Here is a 26680-nt window from a genome sequence, read left to right on the forward strand (position 1 = left end):
ACGCTGGGATCACGCCCTAAGCTGAAGGCAGACGCTTAAGGACTGAGCCACCCAGGCGCCCCATGACTCCTCTGCTCTTACCTAACACCTCAGAGTAGAGTGGGCGCTGGAGAAAGCATAATTCAGCTTCCATCCAGCATGAGCAGGCCCTGGACATAGTTTCTGGGTGGCCCCCATGGTCATTTTTCCTGGCTCTCTCCTTCCTCCTCCACTGTCTCCTCTCTTCCTTAGCCTGTTCTTTACTTCCTGTGTCCTGTCTCCATGTTGTACTGATTTTCCCTCTGTCATTATATTTGTGTATGTCTCTGTTCCCGTTGCTGTGATCCTCATCTGGGTGTTTTTCAACTTGTGTTTCAATGACCTCAGTCGCCTCCTAACTGAATTCCGCACCTTCGTCACTCTCTCTTCCAACTAACTGCACATACCATCACAAGAGGAATCTTCCTGGGATAGTCAGTTTTCCTGAATCCTCTCCTTGGAGCCTCCCAGCTCACTCGCCGATTGCAGAACAACATTCACAGTTCTTACCAGGCAGGCCTTTAAGGACTTGCATTGCCTGACTCAAACCTACGTTCCCATTTTATCGCCTGACCCCTTGCCTCAGGAACCCAGGGTTTTAACAAGACAGACGTATTCGTTATCTCCCAAATATGCCTGCCTCCTTCCTTATACACATCATTTTCCTAGAAAGCACTCCTCTTTTTTTCTCACTCTTGGCCATTTTCAAAGACTTACCCCAAATGATCTTTCCTGTAAAGTCTATTTTGACTTCCTGGAAAGGAGTTTTCTCTTCTCTGACATCCCCAGTATTTACATTTTATATTTTCCAGTTGTCACTTACATGCTGATCTGTGTTGATAGTTACCACGTGTTACCTGCTCAGTTAGCCTTTATATTTTTGAAGGGCAGGGACTGGATCTTCTGTAGCACCTGGGATGGCATTGGACAAAGTGGTAGGCATAAATTGTTTCATTGCTTCATTCAGTGTTTTATCCATCTCCAGCTTTCTTTTAAAAGCTGAACCATATGCTAGAAGGAAAACATACTGTAGTTGAATGAGGCATGCGGAGAAGTAGTCAGACAGCTCATGCAGTAGTAAGCTCAGTGCCAGGAATGAGAACAGTGAATGGAGGCACAGACAGAGGGCAAGCCCAGATGACGGGCAACTGGGAATGCTTCTAGAAGAGGGGGCGATTAAGCAGAGTCTAAAAGATAAGTAGGAGTCAGGTAGGTGAGGCAGGCAGAATGGAAAGAGTGTTCAGGCCATGGACACAGGATGGGTAAAGCACAAGAAGGCCCTGCATACTGGGGAAATGAATGAAATTCAGCATAGCTGGATTGTAGAGAATGAGGTGAGATTTATAAGTGATAAGGTTTCAGAAGGAACAGGGGTTCTACGACGGGAAGGAACTGGACATGTTTGATGAATGTTCACAAGGGAGAACTTCCAAGGACTGGGTGTTTGCTTGGGTGAAATGGGAGACCAGCAATGAGGTTTCTGTTAAGGACCACTTGGTGAATGGAAGTACTGGGGGGAGATGATGTGTTTGGTTTTGGATGTTTCCAGTTTAAGTTGCCTGTGGAATCTCTACATGAGGATGTCTTGTAGTAGATAGTTTGGAGCTCACTGGAAAGCTTTGGTTAGGAAATACAAATTTGGGTGACATCAGCATCCAACATGGTAAAATCATAGAGGAGGAGTGTATAGAGTTAGTAAAGATGAGGAGGTTAAGACCAAACCTTAAAGCACAGCGATACCTAAAAGGTGAAGAACGTGAAGTCTGTGCAGAATATTAAGTTGAAATGGGCAGAGAGGAAGGAGCACAGAAGGTGAGTGAGATGTGATGGAAACCAAAGGAAGAATGCAATCCATCCATTGGGTTTAGCAACATGGAGCCCATGAGTCACCTTGGAAGAGTAGCATCCTGTAGAAGAGAGGCGGGGTCCAAGCTAGATGGTAGTGTGTGGAGAAGTGAATAGACAGTTCTTTTGAAAGGTTGGTCATGGAGGAGAAAATTTAAAGAGGGTCGAAGCTGGAAGGAGTTGAGGGGCTTTTACTGTTCAAGCTGGTAGGAATCTGATCATGTTAAAAGGCTGATAGGAAGAATTTGTTAGTGATAAAGAAGTTGGCTATAAGCTGAATTTAGCCGGAATTTAAAACTCCCCTTACAGTTCTTTACCCTATGTGTCCTTTTATCTTTCTTTATTCTAAATCAGTTAAAGTCCATACTACTAATCATTCTGCTACTTCCAGATTTCACTGTGGTCTTGTTATCCCAATGAGATTGCAAATTCCTGTACAGCAGGATCCAGACTGTTCTCCCTGATTCTGGTTAGCACTTAGTTCCCTGTCTTAGAGAAAACCCTCAACAGATACTTTTAGCACTCTCATGTGTTTGTTTATTTTTTGAGGAAATAACTCATGTCTCCTGTGTGCCAGGAATTATTCTAGATGCTGAGGATGTAAGAATCACTAAGCCAGATATATATCTTTTCCCCAAGGACTCGGGAAACAGTTAATAAACAAGTAATAAAATACAAAAGCAAAGTAACTATAGAATGCAACAGATAGATAGTAATCCTAGGCGACTATATATATTCTTCTCCCTGAATTCTTTCCATTGTTGGAGAGAACAGCCTTAAGCAATTGGAGAGTTAAGTGACATAAGATGGGAAGAAGAAGATAGTAATAGAGACTATTGTTTTCTTAGTGTAGCCACTTCTTTGTTGACTGTGTCTTAAGTCAGGAGGAATATGATGGTTATAATGGGCTGTGTGTTTTGGGAGTTTTGTTGGTTGGCTGTTACTTGGTATGTGAGACACTAACCAACTCTCCACATTTTCTCTTTTCCCTTTTAGTCATTTGCCATCTTCCATGTATGAATGGTGGCCAGTGCAGTTCAAGGGACAAATGCCAGTGCCCTCCAAATTTCACAGGGAAGCTTTGTCAGATCCCGGTCCATGGTGCCAGCGTGCCGAAACTGTATCAGCATTCCCAGCAGTCAGGCAAGGCATTGGGAACACATGTAGTCCACTCCACACATACCTTGCCTCTGACCATGACTAGCCAACAAGGAGTCAAAGGTAAGCTTATTTGTTTTCTTTTTGCCCATTTGTTAGACTTCTGGTAACCTGTCAAACCCACATGGAAGCAAGTATCTGCAGATGGCAGGCCTGGTATTGAAACAGAAAGAAGTATGTGATCTGTGGCCCAAGAAATGGCAGCAGGGACAGAATATGGGCCCAGGTATATGGCTGCAGTACTTTCTGGCCACAGAGATTTGGTATCTAGGAAATAAACCAGAAGGGAGCCCATCCTTCTCTGCTGGCTCTGAGCACTAAGAGCTGTTACATGCACATTTCTGGCAGGGCCTGGGAAACAGAAAGTCGAGCAAGGCAGTGTTCAGGCCCATACGCAACGAATATGCTCGTGGATCACATACTAGCTGCCAGTGAACACCTAGTTTATTTTGTAGTTGAAGAGTGCTTGGTTTTAGTTATAAACAATCAGTTAACCTCATTGGGCTTCAGTTTATTCATCTGTAGAGGAAGGTAAACTAGGTCACTTGGAGCTCAGAAATTCTATGACTAACTCATTCTTTTAAACCTGGCATCTCCTCCATGCCCAGTTTTTGAAAAGGGGTCAGAGAAGTGTGACTGGCCTTTACTCTGTAAAACTTGAATGTTAGCACCAGAAGATGAAATTGTATTTGAAAGTGGCAGAAAGCAAATACAGATATAAAATATCACCCATGGATCTTTGGTGGGGAACAAGACGCACATGAGTACGTCCACACTCTGCCATTGAGGGTAAGAGAATTACGCTTTGTGAAATTGTATTCCTCTGTTGATTTAGAAAGGTGAATCTTCCAAGTTTGGAAAAGGAGACTCGGAGAGATGCAAAAGTAGTCAAACTCTTGAGTCCTGACTACTGTCCTTTGATAAAATGTACCCACCTGTGACCACAGGCAGCATGGATTTCATAGTTTTCTGACTCTGAAAAGAATATTTTTGTCCCATGAATGTGTTACTGGGAGAGGCTTTAATTTCTCTTTATAATTCCAGTTTTATCCCTTAAAATACATAATTTCAGGTCTAGTTTGTATTTTGGGTGTGCTCTCTTATTCTCCAGAGTTGATGGCTATGCAGCGAAGACGCATAGACACTTGGTATGTTTTACCCCCAGGGTGCTAGATCTGCACACAAATACATACGTGTGTATGTAATGTTTGCTCTCATGCTGACTCGCGTGGTGATCATTCATGACTAAGTTTTTCTCCTGATCTCTTTTAGTGAAATTTCCTCCCAACATAGTCAATATCCATGTGAAGCACCCTCCTGAGGCTTCAGTCCAGATACATCAGGTTTCAAGAATCGATGGCCCAACAGGCCAGAAGGCAAAAGAAGCTCAACCGGGCCAATCCCAAATCTCTTACCAAGGGCTTCCCGTCCAGAAGACCCAGACAGTACATTCCACCTACTCGCACCAGCAAGTCATCCCCCACGTCTATCCTGTGGCTGCTAAGACACAGCTCGGCCGGTGCTTCCAGGAAACCATTGGGTCACAGGTAAGCAACACTGTCTAGTCTGTGCTAGTAACGCATTCCAGATATGGTCTCATAGTAGTAGGAAAGCCAGACTTGGTAAGATGATCTTCTCCAGAGGTGGTTGGCAGACTGACCCACGGGCCTGTTTCTGTAAATAAAGTTTTACTGGAACACAGACACATCCATTCATTTACGTGTTGTCTATCCTTGCTTTCATGCTATTGACAATAAAATTATGCAATGTCAGTGAGATCATGTGATAGCCAAATCCTAAAAAGCTTCTGGAAGTCCGTGATTGCCTGTTTACATGTTTTTTTCACTTAAGGTGATCTGTGCATAAACCATGTGTTGGGCATGAGATATGGTATGTGAGATATAGTCTGCAAAGATGTTTAAAAACCTTTATGCCTTTTTGCAGTAGCTTGCAGGTTGTAGGTACAGAGGAAATTTGACCCCTTTGTGTACCAATAACTTGGAATCTTTTCTCTCCTGATAAAAGTTCATAACTAGAATGGCAATGCAAGAGTTGTTTGAGGTGCATTTTAATATTGAATTTTCATGTAACTTTAGGCCTATATTTATATCATAAAGTGGGAGAAAGGCTGAATTTTCTTTAAAACTCATTGTTGAATGTACATAGCAAAGGCAATATAAATATATTGGTTCCTCTACCCCAGTTACTTTGTGCTGCTTGCTTTGGGATCACATGATAATGATGTTGATTTGTCCTCCGGTTCTCTTCTTGTCATTTGTTGTGGTTTGGGTCCCCCAAGAGAAGAGTAGATGAGGCAACTGTATTATTATTTGGCTGTCTTTACCTGAATATTAAAAAAATATATGTTGTGTGTGTGTGTGTGTGTGTGTGTGTGTGTGTGTGTGTGAAGTATTTGTAGGTAATAGAATCAGTTGTTACTGCTTTAGAAATCCAGAAAATAATTTTTAGGTACTCAACAAATCCATGGTAGGGTTATAATCTTTCTTCTAGGGCAGTAAGACAAAATTGGTTTATAGACCCAAGTAGAAAAGAGCACCCATATGGATAGGGTTAAAGGTCTTGGCTAGAGCCATGGGCCCAGCACTGTGCTAGGAAGCCAGCTTCGTTATCTGTAAGGTAGAGATAAGAATATGGAGGTCTGTCAAGATGAGACAAGGTACTGTGAGCCCCGCTTTGCAAACATTAGAGAACTCTGCAAATACTAGCTTAGAAGATACTTATCTATCCAGATAGAGTCAAAATTAAAAATAGAGTGGGTTTCGGGCGCCTGGGTGGCTCAGTCATTAAGCGTCTGCCTTCGGCTCAGGGCGTGATCCCAGAGTCCTAGGATCGAGCCCCACATCAGGCTCCTCCGCTGGGAGCCTGCTTCTTCCTCTCCCACTCCCCCTGCTTGTGTTCCCGCTCTCGCTGGCTATCTCTCTCTGTCAAATAAATAAATAAAAACTTAAAAAAAAAATAGAGTAGGTGATTGCTTATATCCTGTCATTTCAGTAAAGCAAGGAAGGCTTGATTCCCCAAACACAAACTTTGTCACCTGCCTGCAGCTACCTGAAATATGCCCACTGAAGGGTACCTTTTCATTCCTCAGTTGAAGACCAGGCTTACGCAAATGCTTTTTGGAGAAGGAACATCATCAGTTTAAATTTAGCTTAGAAGTGAGGACTGGGTTCTTCTGCTAAGGGCAGGTTTTGATAAGGGCCGAGGGCTGAAGATAAACTTCATACTTCACAGTGTTGCCCTGGGTTAGCCTTGGAGAGGGAGAATGATTTTGGTGCCATTTGCATTGTTTAGTCGTTCCAGCTTGGGTTGGTCATGAGAAAGGAAAAAGCAGGTCCTTTTAAAACTACGTGCCCAGTATCTTTCTCCCTAATTTCCAAGTTGGAACACAGAGCCTAAAAAACAAGAAAATGAGGCATTAACAAACTTATGATTTTTGTATAATAGTAGGGAGATAATTGCTAACTAGCGAGGATAAAAACAAACTATTTACATTTAAGCCTAAGCTGGACAATACAGTCAAAGTGAATTGGATAATTGGTGAAGTTACCCAAATAATTCGAACTCTGTGGAATACTTTTGCCTTATCTGGATACTTTTCTGACTTTTGGTCTGAATGATCCAGACAGTGATCTCAGTTCTTAATTTATTTTGCATGTGTAGTCACTAATACACAGCTTCAAAATAAGACCTGTTTTCAGAAAACATTCTCAGTGTATATTTGCCTTCTTGTTACTGAGAAGTGTTGCTGGGTGCCTGTGATTGCCCAATTAATTTGTGTAATTAGGATGATCTAGGCATTTAAAAATATTAAAAATAGTGGGGCTCCTGGGTGGCTTGGTTGGTTAAGCATCTGCCTTTGGTTCAGGTCATGATCCCAGGGTCCTGGGATTACCCCCCCCCCCCCCCCCCGCCTATGCTCTCTCTCTGTCTCACAAATAAATAAATAAAATCTTTTAAAAAAATAAAAATATACACTACTGGTAAATAGTCAATAGTATATAAGATGTATCCTATAAGGGTGTTGGAAAATATGTGTGCTTCCTTGCTGTGGTTAGTTTGCAAACCAAACTCCAAGAGGAGATGTAGGTAGATTTTGAATGAATTGCAGAAACGATTGCATAAATGCTTACTGAGGGCGCATTGCTTTGCTCAGTGGGAGCACTCTTATTAGCTGCAGATTTTGGCTATTGAGACTCTGAGTGCCTTAGAGTGGTCAGTAAGCACCTGTGTTTATGTGTTGCCATGAGAGGTCATATACAGAACAAATTCGGCATAAATTTTCCTTGTTTCTATGGCATATTCTAAAAATTAGACCGTAAACATGGGGTTGAAAACCCAACATGAGCTGTGATCATGTACTTAAATTCAGGGAATCTTTGTACAGAATTTCAGGAACTGCTTGGATGGTGGAGGAAAATGGCTAGGAGAGCAAGCTCCCACAGAAGAGGGAGAGAATAATTAAACAAAGGGAAGAGAACAATGCCAGAAATGGGGAAGGGAGTGTCAGGAAAGACCAGAGAAGTGAAATAGCTTGGGATTCCTAGCATGCGTTGGCACGGATAAGTGAAGCCCCTTACACCTGAGGCGTAATACAATATAAACTACTTGTTATCAAGGTAACAATATTCATGAAGCCCCCTTGACCAGGCCATCAAAGTCAGAGTCATTAGAAGTGCCACAGCTGACATGATGTGCCTCCCGATATGACACAGTATGGAGTTTACACATCATCCTTAAAGTATTCTTGCCCAAAATGTTTAACCTGAATCTGATCAAGCCCTTACACCTTAACCTCTCCAGCTCCTAGGGAATGAAGAAGCCAACTAAAAGTATCACACACGTACCTCCTCCATCAGACAGATTGATAATGTAGGATATTATTGGCTGGTTTCTTCAAAAAATCTTCTCATGGGTAAAAAAAAGCAGAATGACTTTTCTAGAAAGAGAGGCACAATAAGAAATGTAACACATGAGCCTTAATCAAATCCTGGTTAGAAAAACACGTACACGCAACACCCAGCTCTAAAGGACATTTGGGGAACAGTTGGGGAAATCTAAATAGGACTTGATATTAGATGGTATTTTGGAATTACTATTATTTAGGTGTGATAATGATGTTGGGTTTATGTAGGACCATGTCCTTATTCTTGAGAGATGAATGTTGAATTTTTTAGGGATTAAAATGCCATGATGTCTCTAATTTATTTTCAAATGCATTTTATATGGAAACATGGCAAAATTTTAACTGTTGTTGACTCTGAGAGTTGGGAATTCAATCGATCGTTATATTATTCTTTGAATATGTCAGAATATTTGAAATCTTCTTGAGGAAAAGAAACAGAAAAATGATCATTTTCTTGACTTAGAATAATTGAAATTTAAGCTGAACTTAAAAGCTGCAACTTTGATATATTTTATGAATTTTAAGAAAGTAATTTAAAAGTTTCAACTTAGGAAAGAATGGGGTGGGTGGATGTGGGAATGGTAGACATGAGGAGGCCAGGGAAGAGAAATTGGCTTTGGTCCACTTGTGAATTGACCAGGGTCCAGTCTAAGAAGTGAAGTTGAAAATAAAGATGAATGCTTGAGCTTTTGTGAAGAATCAGGCATCAGGATTTGATTATGGTCTGTTGCACAGAAAAGGATGGCGATGAGTTAGACCATTCTGAACTTCCTTGCTTCAGAAATCGGATAAATGTTCGCTCTCATTGATTAACTGACCCTTGTTGGGGGGATTGTAAGGTGAAGAAGAGTAGGTGGTACATCTTTGTTTTAAGCAGCCCATCCTTGACTGACATCAAGAATGGCGTATTCTTGAGTATCAATTGGGAGACCCAGTGCTGTCTCAGAGATGGAATGAGAGTGGATGAGTGGAGAAGATTTAGCAGGCAGCAAATAGATGTCATGGTGATAAATTCATGAGAACAGAGGCCATCTCTTTGGCTTGTATTATGAAGAAAAAAGAGCAGGAATAATGGGATTGGAAATTTGTAATGTTTTTCACCTTGACCGTGTGTGTCAAGATACAGGGGCGGTGGGGGGGGGTGGAGTGGGGAGGAGGAATCAGTCCTATTGTTTTACTGTTACAGAAAGTGATGCTCCATCTTTTGAGTCCTAAAAATAATTTCTTATTCTTTAGATCATATAAAGTATTGACTTCTGTGTGAATCGGCTGGGTACAGGCATCATTAAGTTCTTGTTAAAGTATTAAAAGGATAGAAATTAATAGAATGTATGGTGTGGCTAAGAGGAATGGTTTTTTTTTTTAATGCAAATCACATTTGAAGAAGTTAACAAGTTGTTATTTTGGCAGTTAGGTATCTGTGCTACCTGAAGTAAATCGTGGTACTCCGTATATGTTTGAAAATATTTTGGAATGTTTGCTTACTGTATAGATCAAGTTAGAATTACATCTCCAATGGTAATGATTACTGACTACTTTTAGGAAAATCTCATGTTATTTCAAAAGCTTAAAACTTGAGCATTACCTTGCTAGTTTTCATCTCTAAGGAAAGGCCAAATTTCAGAAAATACCGCTCCAATTTCTTTTTGCATCACAGGGACCTTGAATATGTGTACCTTTTCCATTTTACAAGGGTTTCCTTTGTTTTAAATTGGTTCTCTTAACAGTGACCTAAATTAGAAACTTACTTGGCGTTTGAGTTTTTGGTTGTTTTAAGTGTGTTTTATTTGTTGCCCAGTTGCTGGAAACAAACATTTGCAGTGACCTAATGATGCCAGATGGTATGAAAAGACCTTGTCTGAGAAGTGTTTAGAATCATGATGTAGGGCTCAGGGTCCAGCGTCCATGCTTGGGTCTTCCATTGCCCAGTTGTGCAATCATGTGCTCTTTGTTAAACACGGGAACATGCCCCTTAATTAGACACAGACATTACAAAACGAGACAAAAAATTCAAGTGCTTCAAGACCTTCCTATTGCAAATGCCAAAAGAGCAGAAAATTCCACATATAAACACCTGAGTTAACTAAGAACAGAAATACTGGAAAACCTGAAGTAGGTGTAAACAGAAAAGATATTTTTAGTACAGTGCCTTAGCACAGATAAAGGTGATCAAACAACATGCAAACCCACTTTTGTAGTTCGCAACTATAAAATGTCCATAAGTTAAAAAAAAAAAACCCATAAGAAACAAACTCTAAGATTAAATTCTCTAACGCTTGTTCTGTAGAAAAAAAATAATCCTTATGTGGATTAGGAAGAAGAGAACAGAGCAGTACTTGCTGTGAAATCCTGAAATTATTGGAAAAGCCTGTCTTTCCTTTAATTCCTGCTCATACAAATATTAAGAACTGGGGCAAAACTGAGTTAAAGCAACCCAAGAACTATTTGGGGGGATCCTCTCAGAGGTTCCAGAAGTTGTTGTAACTGGTCTCTTTAGACAGGAAAAATGGAAACAGAATGGACCTTTGGAGAAATAATTGGATATAGTTGAAGATATGTCTATTTTGGCAGATAAATTCAGTAACATCCCCAGTCTCTAAGCCTTAGTAGTAAGACACACACACACACACACACACACACACACACACACACACACAATTTTTGAAGGGTCAAACAGATGCACTTAACTTTTGTTTAAAAAAAAATTTTTTTTAAGTAAGCATCATGTAGAAATTAACAGGAAAGTGTGAGCTCATCAAAGTGGAAACTATCCTAATTATGGCCTAAAGTACTTTTTATAAAAGTCTCAGTTCTTCTGTGACAGGACTTTGAAGAAAAATATTTTTTGGTTTCTACCACACAGAAGCCAATGAAAGAGTAGGGAAACAGATGCCAGGCCTGTCAGTCCCATGTGGCAGAAGAAAATACAGATGGATGGATAGATACCCATGTGGATTGTTACCGATGTACATATAGAGACAGGCTGCAAACTTTGAAAATCTCTTCTCAGTGATGGAAAATGAATTTAGTGCTCAATTAAGAGGGCTGGGACATTAAGTTCTGCTTAGAAATCTGTCCTTGAGTTTCCACAGAGTCGCCTCTGCCATGACCGTTAGCACATTGTTGGAACGAGGCATTAAGCGAAGATGAAACAGCTAGTTGAGGGTATTCTGACGGGGATGACGCCAGAATCATGGTAACACTTTCACATTGGTTGTTTCCCTAAACTGAGTCCACACGTGGCAGAAGTAGCTGAGACTTCTAAAGAAGGAATAACTGTAAGACATTTTACCAAAGACTTTGGCCTCTCGTGGGAAGGGGAACGGAGCCTGCCGGCCCGGGTCCGCAGTGGGTACAGGTGTGCATGTGGCCCTCACCCCCCCCTTCCCCATTTCCCCAGCCACACGCTTTGAGGGGCAGAGCTGTCCCAGGTGAACTTGGCCTTCATCTTCTTGCAGGCGTGCTGCCAGGCAGTGGCTAGGAAAAGCTGAGCCAGGGCTACCAGACATCTGCCTTCTCTGTGAGCAGAGAGCCCCACTGGGGTGTGCTGATTGCATTTACTGAAGTTTGGCCTCCTTCAGATGGAATAAGTCAATAAGACCAGGCACTTCCTATGACATCTGGGTTTTTCTTCAGGGTCGCACTTAAATACTCCTTTGGCATAATCTAAGAAATATTTAATTGAGTGTTAGTGAGTCTGGCTCTAAAATGGCCACCCTTGCCAAACCTTACCTGTGTCAACAGCAGAGGTATCACTGAATGTGTCCCACACATGTCAGTGATGGGGGCCTGGAGTGCTCCAGCATGGCTGGTCTTATTCCAGCAGCCTCTGCCAGACCTCCTTTGCACAGGGCCCCTCTTCCTTTGAGTTGAAAAGATCAGTAAAGACAGGGATAAGATCCAAAGGGAGAAAGAGCTGCATGAAAGGGAGCATGTTTGCAGGTCACTGGGCTTGTGCCAGTGGCACGGAGAACTGCTAGTTTGACTTGGATTGAATGTGGGATTGAGACATTAGGATAATCAAAATATAGATTCTTAGAACTGAAGTGGAGTCCTTCAGAGAATGAACGATGACCCAGACATTACCCTTCCTACTGCCTAATACCGGTCTTCACCCAGGCCAGTGTCTTCTGGGGCGCCTGCGAGTGTCTGCTTTGAGTGTTCACGCCCCCTGACCTGTTTCATAGACACGTTTATGCTTCCTGGGTCCTCCTCAAGCCCCTGCTCTCAGATGGTTTTCATTTTATAGGCAATGAAAATGCCTTTATCATGACCTGGAATATCAAATTTCCATGTTTTATACCTCTAGGGCTCACTAAAATAATACACCTATTAATAATTAGACTCCCATGTTTGCTGAGCAACAGGCATTGAAATGAGTTATGGGGCAGTTGAGAGTGGAAACGTGTTAGGTCACTTCTGATACTGGCAACGTGGCACGAAATTGTGGTCATGACGTTTGACAATGACAATTCTGAGTCCATTGAAAGTAGTTTTAAGGGACCAAGGCTTGAGTTGCTGGTTGATTTGAAGTCTACATTACAAAAATGTTTAAAGAGTCGCAGCTGGTTCTAGGGTCTGTTGTTGTTTCTTGGCTTTGTCTACGTGATCCCTTAGAATTGAGATTTGCTAAAACAAAGTGGTATCATCTGGTTTACTTTAAAAAAAAATCAAAATAAACCCCAGTCCTCTGGAATCTAACCCATAAATTTGTGGAGAGAAAAGCAACATTGCCCTGTGTTGAGAGATGACAGAATGACTCTCCTGCGCTGCCGTGCCCCTTCTCCCACAACGATGATAGTACAAGTTTCTTTTTCTTTCTCATCCTTCCATTTTTTTCCTCCTGTTGTCTCCTATGCATATATCAGAGAATTTATATATAAGATAGAATATTCTGTCTCCTTGAGGTCTTTGTTTATGAGACTGTGTCTTTATCGTAGTGATGCTGTTGTGCAAATAGACTTGCAATATCTAGTTTGAAGCAAATGTTTCAGAATCGATTTATGAGCTGCGTGAGAAAATTAGTCTGTCTTTGATCTTCTGCAGCTCACTCATTTGCTATAGTCTCAATGGATCGAAGGCTTCCAGTGGTCAATTCAGCCTCCAGCAAGCAAGGATTTGCACCATTGAGGATACTTAAAATAGTATGTCTTCTGAAGAGAATTCTGAAATCCAGACAGAGGAGCTCTAAATATTTTGAACAAAGACAGCAATGCTTTCAAGATGACACTTTGAAGAGGTCTGGTTTAGAATGTGCAGGCTTTAATGGAGTTGTTAAGAAAATGGTATGAACATTCTGTGGCTTAGGGGCAGGCATCTATTAAGACCATGCGTTTGTATAAAATTGATAGCTGATAGAGAACGTTGACATTTATGACCTTACTTGACCTTTAAAACACAAGGGAAAGTTGGTATTTTTTTTTAAAGATTTTATTTATTTATTTGACAGAGATAGAGACAGCCAGCAAGAGAGGGAACACAAGCAGGGGGAGTAGGAGAGGAAGAAGCAGGCTCATAGCGGAGGAGCCTCATGTGGGGCTCGATCCCATAACACCGGGATCACGCCCTGAGCCGAAGGCAGACGCTTAACCGCTGTGCCACCCAGGCACCCCGAAAGTTGGTATTTTTGTCTCCCATTTACTAATGTGAAACCTGAGGCTCAGAAGTGGGGGCCACATCTGTTGGTGTTTCCATGGTCATGGATCTTTCTCCATTTTTGTAAACTCACCATATCTTTGGCTCTCAGTTTTTTTCAAATAACTTTGGCTGAGAAGACTACCACGGCCTCTTTCAGCCCTGCAGTCTTCTGATTGTGATAATTTTGACATCTTTCTTCTTTTCCACCGTGATCTTACATGCCGCCGATAAGTTACATAAGCACAGGATCTGTGGACAGAGCAAACTGCACAAACATCAAATACATCAAGACCTACGATGATCTCCCAAATCCAGCCTGACCTGAGAGCCTCCTCTCCAGCGTTGGCTCCTCCAAAAAGCCTTCCAATCCTTCAGCCAACATTTACTCTCTCCTCCCTGAACTCTTACTGCATTTGGAATCCAATCAGACCATTTTGAATGTAATTATCTTAAAATTGTTGTTTTTGATCCTCTTTTCCCCACAAGGCTGTGCTTCTTGTGCAGGCAGGGCCATTTAGGCATTGAGCTCAGTGCTTGGCGCAGAGGAATAGTCAGTAAATACATTATTTGGTTCAGCTAGGTTGTGTTGTCGTCATAAATTAACATGACAAAAGCCTTCATCTTGCAGAGAGCTCTGTGCTAGATCTCTGAATGTCAGGCTGACGGGCTTCCATCCACCACGTTAATGCTGTGCTTTCTGGAATATGTGGCCTCCTTAATTCCTACAATGGGGAGAAAGAGGTGCTGCAAGGAACGCTCCTTTTCCCACAACCCTTGTTCAGAATGAGTCACTTGGCCCTGCCTGTCAGGGCTATGGACTCAGTTGTGGCCCTCCCAAAACATATGTTGAAATCTCAACCTCTAATGTTGACTTTATTTGGAAATGGAGTCAATAAGGAGGTAATTAAGATTAAATGAGATTGTAAGGGTGGAGCCTTGAGATGACAGAATTAGTGTCCGAGAACTCCTGCTCTCGGCCATATGTGGACACAGCAAGATGGCAGCCTCCTAGAAGCCCGGAAGAAAGACCTCACCAGAACTGACCATTCTCTTAGTTTAAGCCTGCAGAGCTGTGAGAAAATGGACGTCTGTTATTTAAGCCCCCCCTACCCCACCACGGTCTATGCTATTTTGTTAATAGTAGTCTGAGCTGACAGATAGTAGTTAGGAAGCAGGCATATGCGGGGAAGCTGGGACAAGTGGTTCTTTGGTGAGCAGTGAATGTTCCCGCCACAAGCAGCGGAGTGTGGTCAAGACAGACCTGGTTTCCTGCTCCCAGGGAACTAAAGAAACCTATTAATATGATTTGTGGCATTCAGTTTTTCTACACTATTTGCAACCAAACCACAGGTAATTATTAGTTTTGAGTTCTGTGTCCTTGGATAAGGCACAGAAAACCTGAGAGCGTAACCAGATGAAGCACGTGTTAAAATTTACACAGTGGTAAGAGGCCCAAATGTGTTTTGTTCCTTGCAGTATCTCTACTTAGACAAAAATGAACCTGAGAAGCTTTGGAGCTAAATACAGAAAATTTCCCTCAATACAGTTGTAGAAGGAAGCATTGGGGAAAAGAGGCCTTTATGTTCATCATTTTGGGAGTGATCCGGTTGTCATGGTAATAACAACCATGCCTCTATGCCCATCTTTATTTCCTCCTCAACACGCGCCTGTCTTTTTAGTCACATCCTTGGTAATGGAACTTTGAATAAATTTCATGTTCTCACCATCAAGTGCTAGGATTTATGATGTGATCTGTGTTGTTTTGCTGCAAGGACTGGCTAAGGGAATTATGATGTCAGAACATAATCATGACAATACTTATTCTTTTCACAATGGAAGAATAGCAAGATACATATAGCACAACTGTTGAAATGCTTAAATCATTGTAGAGATAGAGAGAATAGCCCAAATTTGTTTCTTTACAAAAGATGTCAAGCAGAATCAGAAGTTTCATGCTTAAGAATTTTTTTCCCCTTTGTATGTTACTTTTTAAAACCATTTTTGCCTTCGTGTAACTTTTAAAATACCGTTTCATAAACTAAAGTAGTTGTCTGGAATTCCTTGAAGCCCATGGTTTGGCTTCAGCAGGCTTTAAACAAATACACTGTCAGAAATCAATGTGGATAGATTTCCAGCAGTTAATGCCCTAGTCACAGTAGATATTTTGTAAAATCAATAGCCTGAAATATCAGAGGATTATGGTTGTATCAGATACCCCAAATGCCTAACATTGTTTTAATTACTCTAATAAAAGAAAGCTGGGTGGATTAAAAAAAAAAAAAAAACCTTGCCTATAAAGAATGTTCTGCTCAAGCCAAAGCAAATTTTTTACAAGTTCTTTTAGAAAATCTGGAAGTATTTAAGCATTTTCCTCTTCTTATGAGACAATGCCTGTTACCCCGCCAGTGCTCCATCGTACAATATTCTCCTTTATGACAACATAAAGGACAAGTTGATCAAATATGTTGCTCTACTTGCATTAATGATAGGCTTAGATATTTGGACCCTCTTTCTTACTGGCACATAGAAATAAACATATTTAATGTTCTAGTGCATGGACACTGAAGAGCTCTCCTGAGGTTTTCCAGTTTAGTTTGCGGCCACAGTTGGTCCAGAGGCTACAGGAACTTCGTTTTGCTCAGAAGATGGGCAGGAGTCATTTTGCTGGAGTGGAGATGTGTTTATATCATAGTGAAAAAGATTGATGATAGGAATAAAGAAGAGCTGTGACAGAAGTTTGGATGAATCCACTCCATTATATACAGTTAGAACTTTCCCCATAAGGGACCTCATTCTGGTTCTTAGGAAAAGAAGTCCAGGATTTCCAAAAAAGGGATTCACATTCCTCAACCAAATTTAGAGTACTGAGGGTATAACTTCTGTTTGCCAGAAAACCTCAGTTTTGTGCCAGAACGTTAGAATAAGATTTTCTAGCCCTGGGTGGAGATGAACATCTCAACTGCACAGGTGAAATAATGTACGGGACACCCATGCAGTGTGGGTTGATCAAGCATCATGTGACTTTATAATGGGTCACAGCTCAAGATATGCAAAGTCTGCATCTCCATGACTATCTTGAATAATTTCTAATACTTGGCCTCTTGATAATCATCATGCAATTCATTATAATTACTATAATCTAGAAAATAGCCATTTAAGAGCCGAGTCTATGTTCAGGAAGACTGAGGTGCCTTTTTTTGTGAGTACTGGCTAGCAGGAAAGGAGTAAGCATGAGGTAGGGTCAAGAAGAGGAAATCCATCCTGATTATCACTGATCACACTGATATACGCCAGGGTGTGATGTTAGGACTGGAAAACGTGCGGCGTCATGGAATGTCCTGTGTCAGTCTGGCAGGCAGGGGACATTTAAGGAACACTGACCTTCGTAGGATTTCCCTGACATGGCAAACCATTCCAATCATAGCTCCCTGGTTATTCTCTTCCTCTGCACTGGAACCTTTATAAAATCATCCGAGTATTAGCAGTTAGTCTATACTTAAAATTTATTGTTGGGGAAGCTTAAGTGCAGAGAAGTGAATTAGTTTGCTTCACGTCTTGTATCAGTTTTGCGGTTGGTGAGAACTAGAACTGAGGGTTTGTGGTTCCTACTCCAGTGTTCTTTGTACTATTCTGTCCTGGCTCTTAGGCCATCTCTTTTGGATGTGGAGTAGTCACAAGAAACCATTGCTATCTGTACAAATTGGCTCAGGCGGCCATAACAAAATACCATAGTCTGGGTAGCTTAAACAACCAAAACTTTCTTTCTTACAGTTGGGGAGACTGGAAGTCTGAGATCGAGGTGCTCACAGATTCAGTTCCTGGTGGGGCTCTTTTCCTAGTGTCCAGACACCCACCTTCTTGATGTGCTCACGTGGTAGAGAGAAAGGGAATTTGTGCTCTGGTCTTTATTCTCCTCCTTATAAGGACACTAATCCCATCATGGCAGCTCCACTCTCCTGACTTCATCTAAACCTAATTACTTCCCCTATAGAGAACATATGAGGATTGCTAGAGGGGAGGTGGGCTGGGGATGGTCTCAATGGATGATGGATATTAAGGAGGGCACTTGTTATAATGAGCACTGGATGTTATATGTAGGTAATGAGTCACTAAATTCTACTCCTGAAACCAATATTACACTATACGTTAACTAACTAGAATTTAAATAACAATTTGAAAAAAATAATAAATTAGGCATAGTAAGAGGTTAACAATAATAATAGAACAATTATAACAATATACTGTAATAAAAGTTATGTGAATATGGAAAAAAAAATAAACCTAATTACTTCCCAAATGCCCCACCTCCCTATGCCATCACATTAGAGCTCAAGGCTTCAACATAGGGATTTGGGGGATGAGGCACACATTCAGTCTATAACACTAGCTGAACCTAGAAGGATGGATATATTTTCTAGGACCTGTTTTAGGGAGTTCTACATTCTGCAGTGTTTTATGACTAAGCCATGGGTGCTTGTGGGCAAGAGGTGCAGAGTGGGCTCCTCTCTTTTGGCTTCATGGACTTGGTCTTTTGACCCAAGACATGGTGGATGACCAAAAGGATCTGGATGTCCCCAAAGTGAAATTTGCTGCTTGAACATTGATACTAACTGGTTGAATTATGGTAATTCAGTGATATCATGTTGTATTTCTTGAGGAGAATGAAAATGAAATCCATACAATTAGAAGTCTTCCACAACATTTATTCTCTGAGCATTTTTCTTTTCTTTTCTTTTCTTTTCTTTTTTAAAGATTTTATTTTATTTATTCGACAGAGATAGAGACAGCCAGCGAGAGAGGGAACACAAGCAGGGGGAGTGGGAGAGGAAGAAGCAGGCTCATAGCGGAGGAGCCTGATGTGGGGCTCGATCCCATAACGCCGGGATCACGCCCTGAGCTGAAGGCAGACGCTTAACCGCTGTGCCACCCAGGCGCCCCTGAGCATTTTTCATTAGCCAGAGCACTTTTGTGAAAACTTGAACATTTTTCGCAAAATTGTAATATCTTCTTTTTCTTTTCGTATCTCCATATCTGAATTATTTTTACATCTTTTTTCTTGATAAATTGAATCCGGGACATTGTATACTGAATAATTGTTAGGTTACTTAGTCCTTTGTTAAATCAAACCTGGTTTCTAGGTGAGGGGCCTGGAGAAAGGGATCTAACATTGAGAGCCTACTGCATGCTGGCCGTCTAACTGTCTCATATGTATTGTCTCTGTCCTCTTGAGAGTTCTGTGAAAATGGGCATTTTTAGTTATGTTTTATAGAGGAAGATATAGGCGGTGAGAGGTTGAGAGTTTTGCCCATGGTAATAATATATGTGGTAATTGGTCAAGTCAACCAACACCAGCCCGTGTTGGTCCAACCTCAAATGCTATGCTCTTACTATTTACTCTGTTACGGGCCATCTTTACGCTACTTCTCATTTGGTCCACAGGGACTGTGACTATGTGGAAAGGTCAGTTGCACCTTCAGAGAGCACCAGTTCTAATGGACACGGAGATGCCTGGGTGTGTGCTTTGTGGGGCATAGCATTTGTTGGGGGAAAGGGCTCGTTTTGTGCTGAACTTAAAAACTCCCTTGTGGGGCACCTAGGTGGCTCAATTGGTTGAGCGTCTGCCTTTGGCTCAGGTCATGATCCTGGAGTCCCAGGATCGAGCCCCACATCGGCTCCCTGCTCGGCGGGGAGTCAGCTTCTCCCTCTGCCCCTCACCCTGCTCTTCTCGCTCTCTCTCAAATAAATAAATAAAATCTTTAAAAAAAATAAAACTTCCCTTGTGCTCTTTCCTTGAGGAGAAGTATTGCTAATGGGCTCTTAATAATTATCCAATTTTGATTTTTTGGGTCCTCTGATAGCTGTTCATGTTGACCTTAAATGTCTTTCTTTCTCCCCCCACCTCCCCATGAATGATACATTCTATGCTGATAATTCTTTTTTACTCTTGAGGGGAAGTATCAGATGTAGAAAACTATACTTACATAAAAACCATTTTTTCCTCCTCTTTCTCCTCCTCTTTATCAATATTTCTATATTTACCATTACTTCAAAGATGCCAAATATTTCACTGGAAACAACCCAAAACTTCTTGCTCTGGGAAAAGGAGCTATCTCCTGATTAATTTTGGTACCTGACCACAAACTGAACCCCAAATTTGGGAAATTCTCCATGGCTTAGCTCTACCTCATTCTCTGACTTTCCCCACCCACTCTCTCCATTCCTCTGTCTTTGGCCTGCCTTCCTCTGCCCTTCCCCTCCCACCCACCTGCCCCGGGTCCTCTCCCAGTTGGTGGTCAATCTTGGGCTTAGCTAGAGCTGCTCCATCTCTTTGGAATCTGTCTCTCCAGTCCAGCGGTTGAGTCACTGCCTTGTTTCAGCTCTTGCCTAAACACAGTCCTGCATACTCTCGCAAGAGTTGCAGTGAGTCAGCCTTCTCTGTTCTTTCATGTTTTACTTTAGTGCATTTAAAAAATCTGTATCACTTTAACAATTTAAGTTGTATTTGTTTCTTTGGCTCCAGTGCCTTATTCTCTTTGGGAAGAAGTTCTTTATTTAAACTCAGTATTTTATGCTTCATTGTAGAATGGTTCCTGATCACAAAGTAAAACGAGTTCTGTATGTGTGATAAGGATAATTCCTAAAAGTATTTTGATATTGTCATTTTTAAATGTCTTAAATAGGAAAACGAAATAGTAGGTCCTTGACATGGCGGCCATCTCCGTCGAGTGGCCCTTTTACTAGTGAAATATCTGAACCGTTTTAAAAAATGTATGCTAGGAAGCTAACAGATGGCCAGCACTTGAACATTTTATAGGTTGTGCTCAACACAGAACACCAGCTGAGAGGGTAGGCGGGGGTCCAGCCCATGCTCTGTTTACTGAATGCTGTGTCCTGATGCAGAACACATCTTAAGGGTCACTTTTTTCCAGTCCCTGCACAGGGACTGAAGGGAGAGGGCAGCCCTTCTCAGGCACACCTTATTTAATCTCACCACAATCCTTTGCTGTTGGGACTATTGTCCCATTGTCCCATTATTAGAACAGAGAGCCCAGATAGTCTGGTTAACATCTCACTGCCCATGAGAGAGAGTGGAGATTGAGAGCCAGGTTTGCTAATTTCGATCCAGCACCCTCTTCTTTTACTCACTACTGGATCTTCCTTCCCCAGAACCTGGCACAACACAGCAAACACTCTTAGAATGAGGATACTGTAGGTACTAGTAATTTTAAGGCATGAAAATTAAATCTTATGAAGCCATGCCCCAAGACTTATCACAACCTCCTCAAATCACTATTCATGTCTGAAGTATCTCCAGTGAGTTTTTAATTGACAAAGATGATGGGCCTTGGTTGCCAAATGGTAAGTTGTGAGATATCATTCCTGCTCATGTATTTACAGGGAGATCTAAAAACAACTGCAATCACAGCTTAACTTTGAGTATCAGGAAAGTGCCATAGTAGGACCTCAAAACTGAGGTTGAAGTCTGAAGTTTTCTCAACTAGGTCAAGATTTAGAAAAGTACATTATCCCACAGTCTGTGTATTCTTAATAACTACTATATAAAAATTAAAGGTTTTTGCGCCATCGTGTGTGATAATTTTGTGTTGTAAAAGGTAAAACACAGCTATTCGTGGAGCAATTGGAACAATTCTTGAATAGCTTTACCTTCTGAGGCATAGTGCTGACACAGGGAGGGAGGAAAGGTCGCTGAATTATTTTCTTGCACTCGGTTTTCTAAGAATCATGGCCAGTGCACTGGTGAATTGGGGCTGGGAGTAGCTCTATTTGTTTTTCTCTTCTCTGTCTAGTTTACATAAGTCCTGTAGGAGGAAGCTGAGCCTGGGGTGAGCATCTCTGGAGAGATTGATGTGAGGAAGGAAGGAAGACTTTAAAAAAGATGGTTAGGAGTGCATCTCTCCAGACACAGTCCTGAACGCAGGCGTGAGAGCAACAGAAGTTTTTCAGGTTGGCTCTGGTGTCTAGTAATTTGCGTTTTCTAAAAGTAATGTGACCTATCAGTAGGTATTGAACACAGAACCCCAGACCTGGCAGAAACCATAGAAGTCACCTTCTTTGTAGCCTGAACATTCCTGCCAGGTGGTCCTCCAGCTTCCGCTCCCAGTGAAGATGTCAGCATCTTCCATCGCTGAGGAGCATTCACTATTGAAAAGGTTTCCTGCTGGATGACCTAAATCCTCTCTTCCTGTGATTGTGGCCTTTAGTCCTGCTCATGCCTTCATCATGCACCTGGCTTCGCGCAACCAGCTTGTTTAACATTTCTGAACTCTGCCATCTTGGTCACACTCAGTCTCTTCTCCTTTCTTCGCTTGACACTCACAGGACCTGGTTATCAGAACCAACACTGTTCTGCTTGCCGCTCTAGGTGGGTCATGCGTTTGCCGAACCCTAGCATGGACGTGTGGAGTGACAGTGTCCCCGGTGTGCAGCCTGAGGGTGGGTGAGCTTTTTGAGGCGCTCCAGCACAATGCTCATTTGACAGGGTAGATTTTTCTTTCTGGCTTGAGAGAACTCAATATTGGTTGTAAATTTTTGAGCACATTTCTTCTGGATTGCTTATACAAAAGAGATGCCTTGAAATGAGAGATAGGCTTTCTCTGAAGATGTGGTGAATGAGTCACATAGAAATTCCATTTGTGTTTTTAACTTGTCAAAAATCACCTCAATCTGGGCATAAAGATGCAGTTAGGCCGAGCCAGTCTTGTGTCCTTGTGATGGTGTCTCATGAAGAAGCAGAATCCACTACTCGGAGAGAAGGGCGTTCTGAATGCTAACTCCTCCTATTCTTCGTGATTCTGTCTAATGTGACCTTTAGTGTGGAAGAGAGAAGATCTTCTTCCACCTTCTTTTCCCTCTGCCTACATCCTACATCCAAGTAAGACCTCATGGTGGTAGGTGTAGTCTCTTGTGGGAGAGCCCTGCCTGTGGCCACAAAGATCTCTCAGGCCTTTTCTGGCTCACATGGAAGCCTCTTCATAATTAACTACCTCAGGGGGCATGTGTGAGACTCTGTGCCTTGTTATAAGCCTGACTTCATCCCTTGCAGCCTATTATTATCTTGTGCAGGCTCAATTTTGAGAAGAACACACAGTTTCATGGTACCACCTACACCGTCATTTATTTAATCGATTTGGATGGTTTGTGCTGCTCTTGGCCTTGGACCTGCAAAAACAAAGCCATGGGATAAAGCAGCCCGAATCCTGTAATGAAAACTTTGTACCTTTTCTGAGGCCTGGTAGAGAGAGATGATTTATTTTTACCCTACCAAATAAAACATTCTAGGAATCTGAGGTGAAAATTGGATTTTAACTGCTACTAAAATTTTGAGCATATAAAGTCAGCAAGTGTTGAAAGTTTTGCCTGATGAAGAGAAGAACCTGAAGAGTCTGGTACAAGAGTGATCGACATCTGAGGTACCCTGGTATCCTGATAAAACCGGAAATAATCAGGAGGCACCCCGGCAGTAGAATGCCACTGTGGAGATGGACATCTGTGTTCTCAGCATCATCACTGGTTTCCCGTCTTGGGCCTGTAGCACAGTTCCCTCCTCCTTCTTCCTGCTTCATATTTCAGACGTAAGCCTTCTGTGACTGAGCCCAAGGAGTCTGGGAACAACCTGAATCCAGCCACTGTATGCTTTTCTTCTGCCAGGTTCTCATTTGTTGGTGTGTTCCCTTTCCTCCCCGTCTCCCTGCCCTTCCCCCCTCAGCCCCCATCATTTACTGTCTTCGAGAGCACACAACATCTTGTTGATATCACTAAAAACTGCAAAAACCTAAGGATTTCAGAACTAGGGTAGACCTTCATTAACTGTGCCGGGCCTTCCCTGGCTTTGTTTTACAATTTCAAACCTGTAGTCACTCAGAGCCTCCGTCAGAATGTTGCCTGTCTGGATCTGGTGGCCTACCAGGTGCCTGGTGTCCCCTGCCCTTCTAAGGGTCACCTCCTGCCCAGACTCTGCCACCATGTTGCGCTCACTAGCCTGGGTGCGTTTGCTACCTTTTCCTGGTTTTCACAGAGCCACTCCTTGTCTGGATGGACCGCAGCTAGGTTGTTTCTTAGTTCCTTGGATTGTTTGCTCCTTCCTTCGTTCAGAATTTATTGAGCATGTGCGCTGTGTATTGGGATATAAAGATACATAAGATACATCTGCATTTAATTAAAAAGCATAGCGGAGGCAGTGGAGCTGTGTAGTGTGCTGTGGGGTGAAGAGGAAGGAGGAGCTCACTGAAGCTGAGGAGACAGGAGGCTTCCTCGTGACAGCTCTTTAGAGCTGGAGTTCACAGGGTAAAGTTTCTCCAGGCAAAGGGAAAGGGAAGGGTGTAGGGTATACTAGAGGAAAGAGACAGCTCTTGGAAAGATACTCGTTCAGAAAATAAACAGTCTTTTAGCGTGCCTGAAGACTAGATGTAGAGAGGTGGAGGGGGGCAGAGGGAAAGTCACATACTCTGAGGCAGAGTAGGGAGGAACTCGGAGATCATCCTAGGGAGTCACTGCAGGTTTTTGATCAATAGAATAATGTCATCAGATTGGTCTTTGGAAAGATGACACTGGAAACTGTTTGGAGGACTTTTTAGAGGTTGAGGCAGAGGAAGGCAGAGTGACAGCTCAGCTATGGGGTCTGGGCTTAGCCTACAGAGTATCGATGGAGAGCCTTGTGGTCTTTCTTGCGCAAGTGGCCTTGGGATGGGTACACAGAGTAGGATCTCTTTGGCTAGGCCTTTTCTGACCCCATTGGGTTGGCCTGATGTCAGGCCCCTGCCTGCCAGCCTCTCGAGACCTCCTGTGATTTACCAGGAGAGGAGATGGGTCTTTATATTTGACAGCTGTAAGCCCCGCTCTTCTGCCAGCTAGCCTTTGCTTAAACCTGCCAGCACCTTCCTAACTCGGCTGACCCCCCTTGGCTGTCTGGAGCTTTCGTCTCTGCCAAAGCTGATCTGGCACAGCCAGTGATCATTTGTTGTACTATCCTCTCTTGTCCTGTTCCTGTCAAGGCTTTGGTGGTTATAGGAAGACCAAAGCCTTTTGTAGATGGGACCTGTGCCACATTCTCAAGGTTGACACACCTGCACCACACCCTTATAGCTGTGTTCCCTCTTGACCCACAACAGAGCTGCCAGCAGACAGTTACACTAAATTTTAAAAGTTTGTGTTGAACTTTTGAGTTGAGATTCTTCTTAAGGAAAAGAAAGCGGCGGGGAAGGGGGCATTGGAAACGTATGTTTTATGAAGTGCCCTGAGCAGTGACAGATTTTCTTAAGACTCTAAAAATGCCAAGAAGCTCTTAGAAATATGCCTGTTCATTAGCGTCCTGTTGATTCTGTTCTGGCGTTTTGTTTCAAAGTTTGAGGGTTTTTCCCCCCTCTCTAATTGTGTCAATAACAAGGGAACTGTTTTATAATGTGACTGGGAAACACAGCATGCTCTAGGGCTGGTCATCTTGCACTCAGTTAACCTTCATTTTTCCCATCTCATCGCTGCAGTGTGGCAAGGCGCTCCCAGGCCTTTCAAAGCAGGAGGACTGCTGTGGAACTGTGGGTACCTCCTGGGGCTTTAATAAATGCCAGAAATGCCCCAAGAAGCCATGTAAGTGACGTTTCATCATTCCTTCGCATGTTAATGTGGCATATCTGTTTCCTTACCATGACACTTGTAATGGTGAGATAGCATTAAACTTTCAAAGAATGCTGACTGAATTCTAGAACATAGTGGTAAAATTTGCATTTCCAGAAACCTTGCTGCAGGTCTCAGAAAGATTTCCTGTCGATTCCGTGTTTTAACAAGCAGTTCTCAGCTGCCTTCTCCAGTTGGATTACTTATTTTTAAAAAGCGTTTTTAAGAGGGCAGTACGCTAAAGTAGGCTCTTTTTTCCTTGAGGTGAAGAGAAGATAAGAGGTCTTAAAAAAATTGTAAATGTTTCAGAAACTGATAAAAAGTTAGTGAAGCTGTTATTTCTTAGGTTAAATTCCTTGAATGAAATTTTTATTAATAGCCACAATAGAGGTTTGTTATACTGTAAGTTTTCAGATTTCACTGAAAAAAAAAAAAGGCTAAAATGGAGAAATGATTCGTTGCTGATCTCTAAAAGATAAATCTACAGTCACTAGGATACAGTATTTTTCCCTTCTCTTCTTAGTCACCATTTTTATTCTTTATTTTTTTTAAAGGTTTATTTATTTGAGGGAGAGAGAGAGTGTGTGTATGCACTTGCCCACACATGTGGGGGGAGGGGCACAGGCAGAGGGAGAGCGGGAGAGAGAGAGAGAGAAGCAGACTCCCTACTGAGCATGGGGCTGGATCCCAGGACCCTGAGATCATGACCTCTGCTGAAACCAAGATTCGGACTCTTAACTGACTGAGCCACCCAGGTGCCCCAGTCACCACTTTTTGATACCATCACAGTTCTCAGTGACTTTAATCTATATTGATACCCATATGTTCCGGTTAGTCTATAAATTCTGGTTTTTAGAACCTAATGATTTGAGTAAATCCAGATTTGTGACTCTCTGTTACTATTTCCCCAATTATAGTTAATATTTTTAGTTTTTGAATGTAACATTAACTCTGGCTGATTCCTAATAGAGATTTTTTAGGAAACCAGAGGTAACTTTTTTTTTTAATACTTACATATCACATTTTCCCAAGAAAGCAAGTGATATTTTCCTCAGTCATCTTCCTTTGCTTATATAACTGAAGATTTGTATAGTAGGATTTTACACTTTGTGTTGCAAGGAATTTCTCATTTGCTTCAATTAGATAATTTTTATTTATTCTTCTGAAGCACCTATGATTTGTTATTCTCAATTGTCTTTCACACCTCTGTTTAATCTAGAATCTGCCATCTTGAAATCACTGCTCCATAGCTTTGTTTTATGTACTATTGTTCTGCTATCATAGTAATTTTTTCGTCAATAATTGTCTCATTGCCTATCATTTGGACCTCCTCATCTCTGAAACTTACGTTTTCTAACATGTAACCCAAAAGTTACTAAGAAGGCAATTGAGAACTGCTTATTAAAACACATCATGCCTAAAATTTCATTTATTTTGTTGATACTGCTTCTGTTTTTTTTTTTTTTT

At 41.9% G+C, this 26680-nt stretch overlaps 1 protein-coding gene across 4 annotated transcripts in view; it reads left to right on the forward strand.

Moving 5' to 3' along the window:
- Positions 1-26680, forward strand: part of LTBP1 (latent transforming growth factor beta binding protein 1) — a 228609-nt gene that overhangs the window by 38895 nt on the left and 163034 nt on the right. For all 4 annotated transcript variants that reach the window (XM_008700245.2, XM_008700246.2, XM_008700247.2 and 1 more), the window contains exons 2-4: positions 2860-3084; positions 4294-4568; positions 25084-25186. In XM_008700245.2, the coding sequence (XP_008698467.2) occupies positions 2860-3084; positions 4294-4568; positions 25084-25186 (603 nt within the window). The remainder of the gene's footprint in view (positions 1-2859; positions 3085-4293; positions 4569-25083; positions 25187-26680) is intronic.

The sequence above is a fragment of the Ursus maritimus genome, unplaced genomic scaffold, assembly GCF_017311325.1.
Source record: "Ursus maritimus isolate PB19 unplaced genomic scaffold, ASM1731132v1 scaffold_6, whole genome shotgun sequence".
Classification (NCBI taxonomy): Eukaryota; Metazoa; Chordata; class Mammalia; order Carnivora; family Ursidae; genus Ursus; species Ursus maritimus.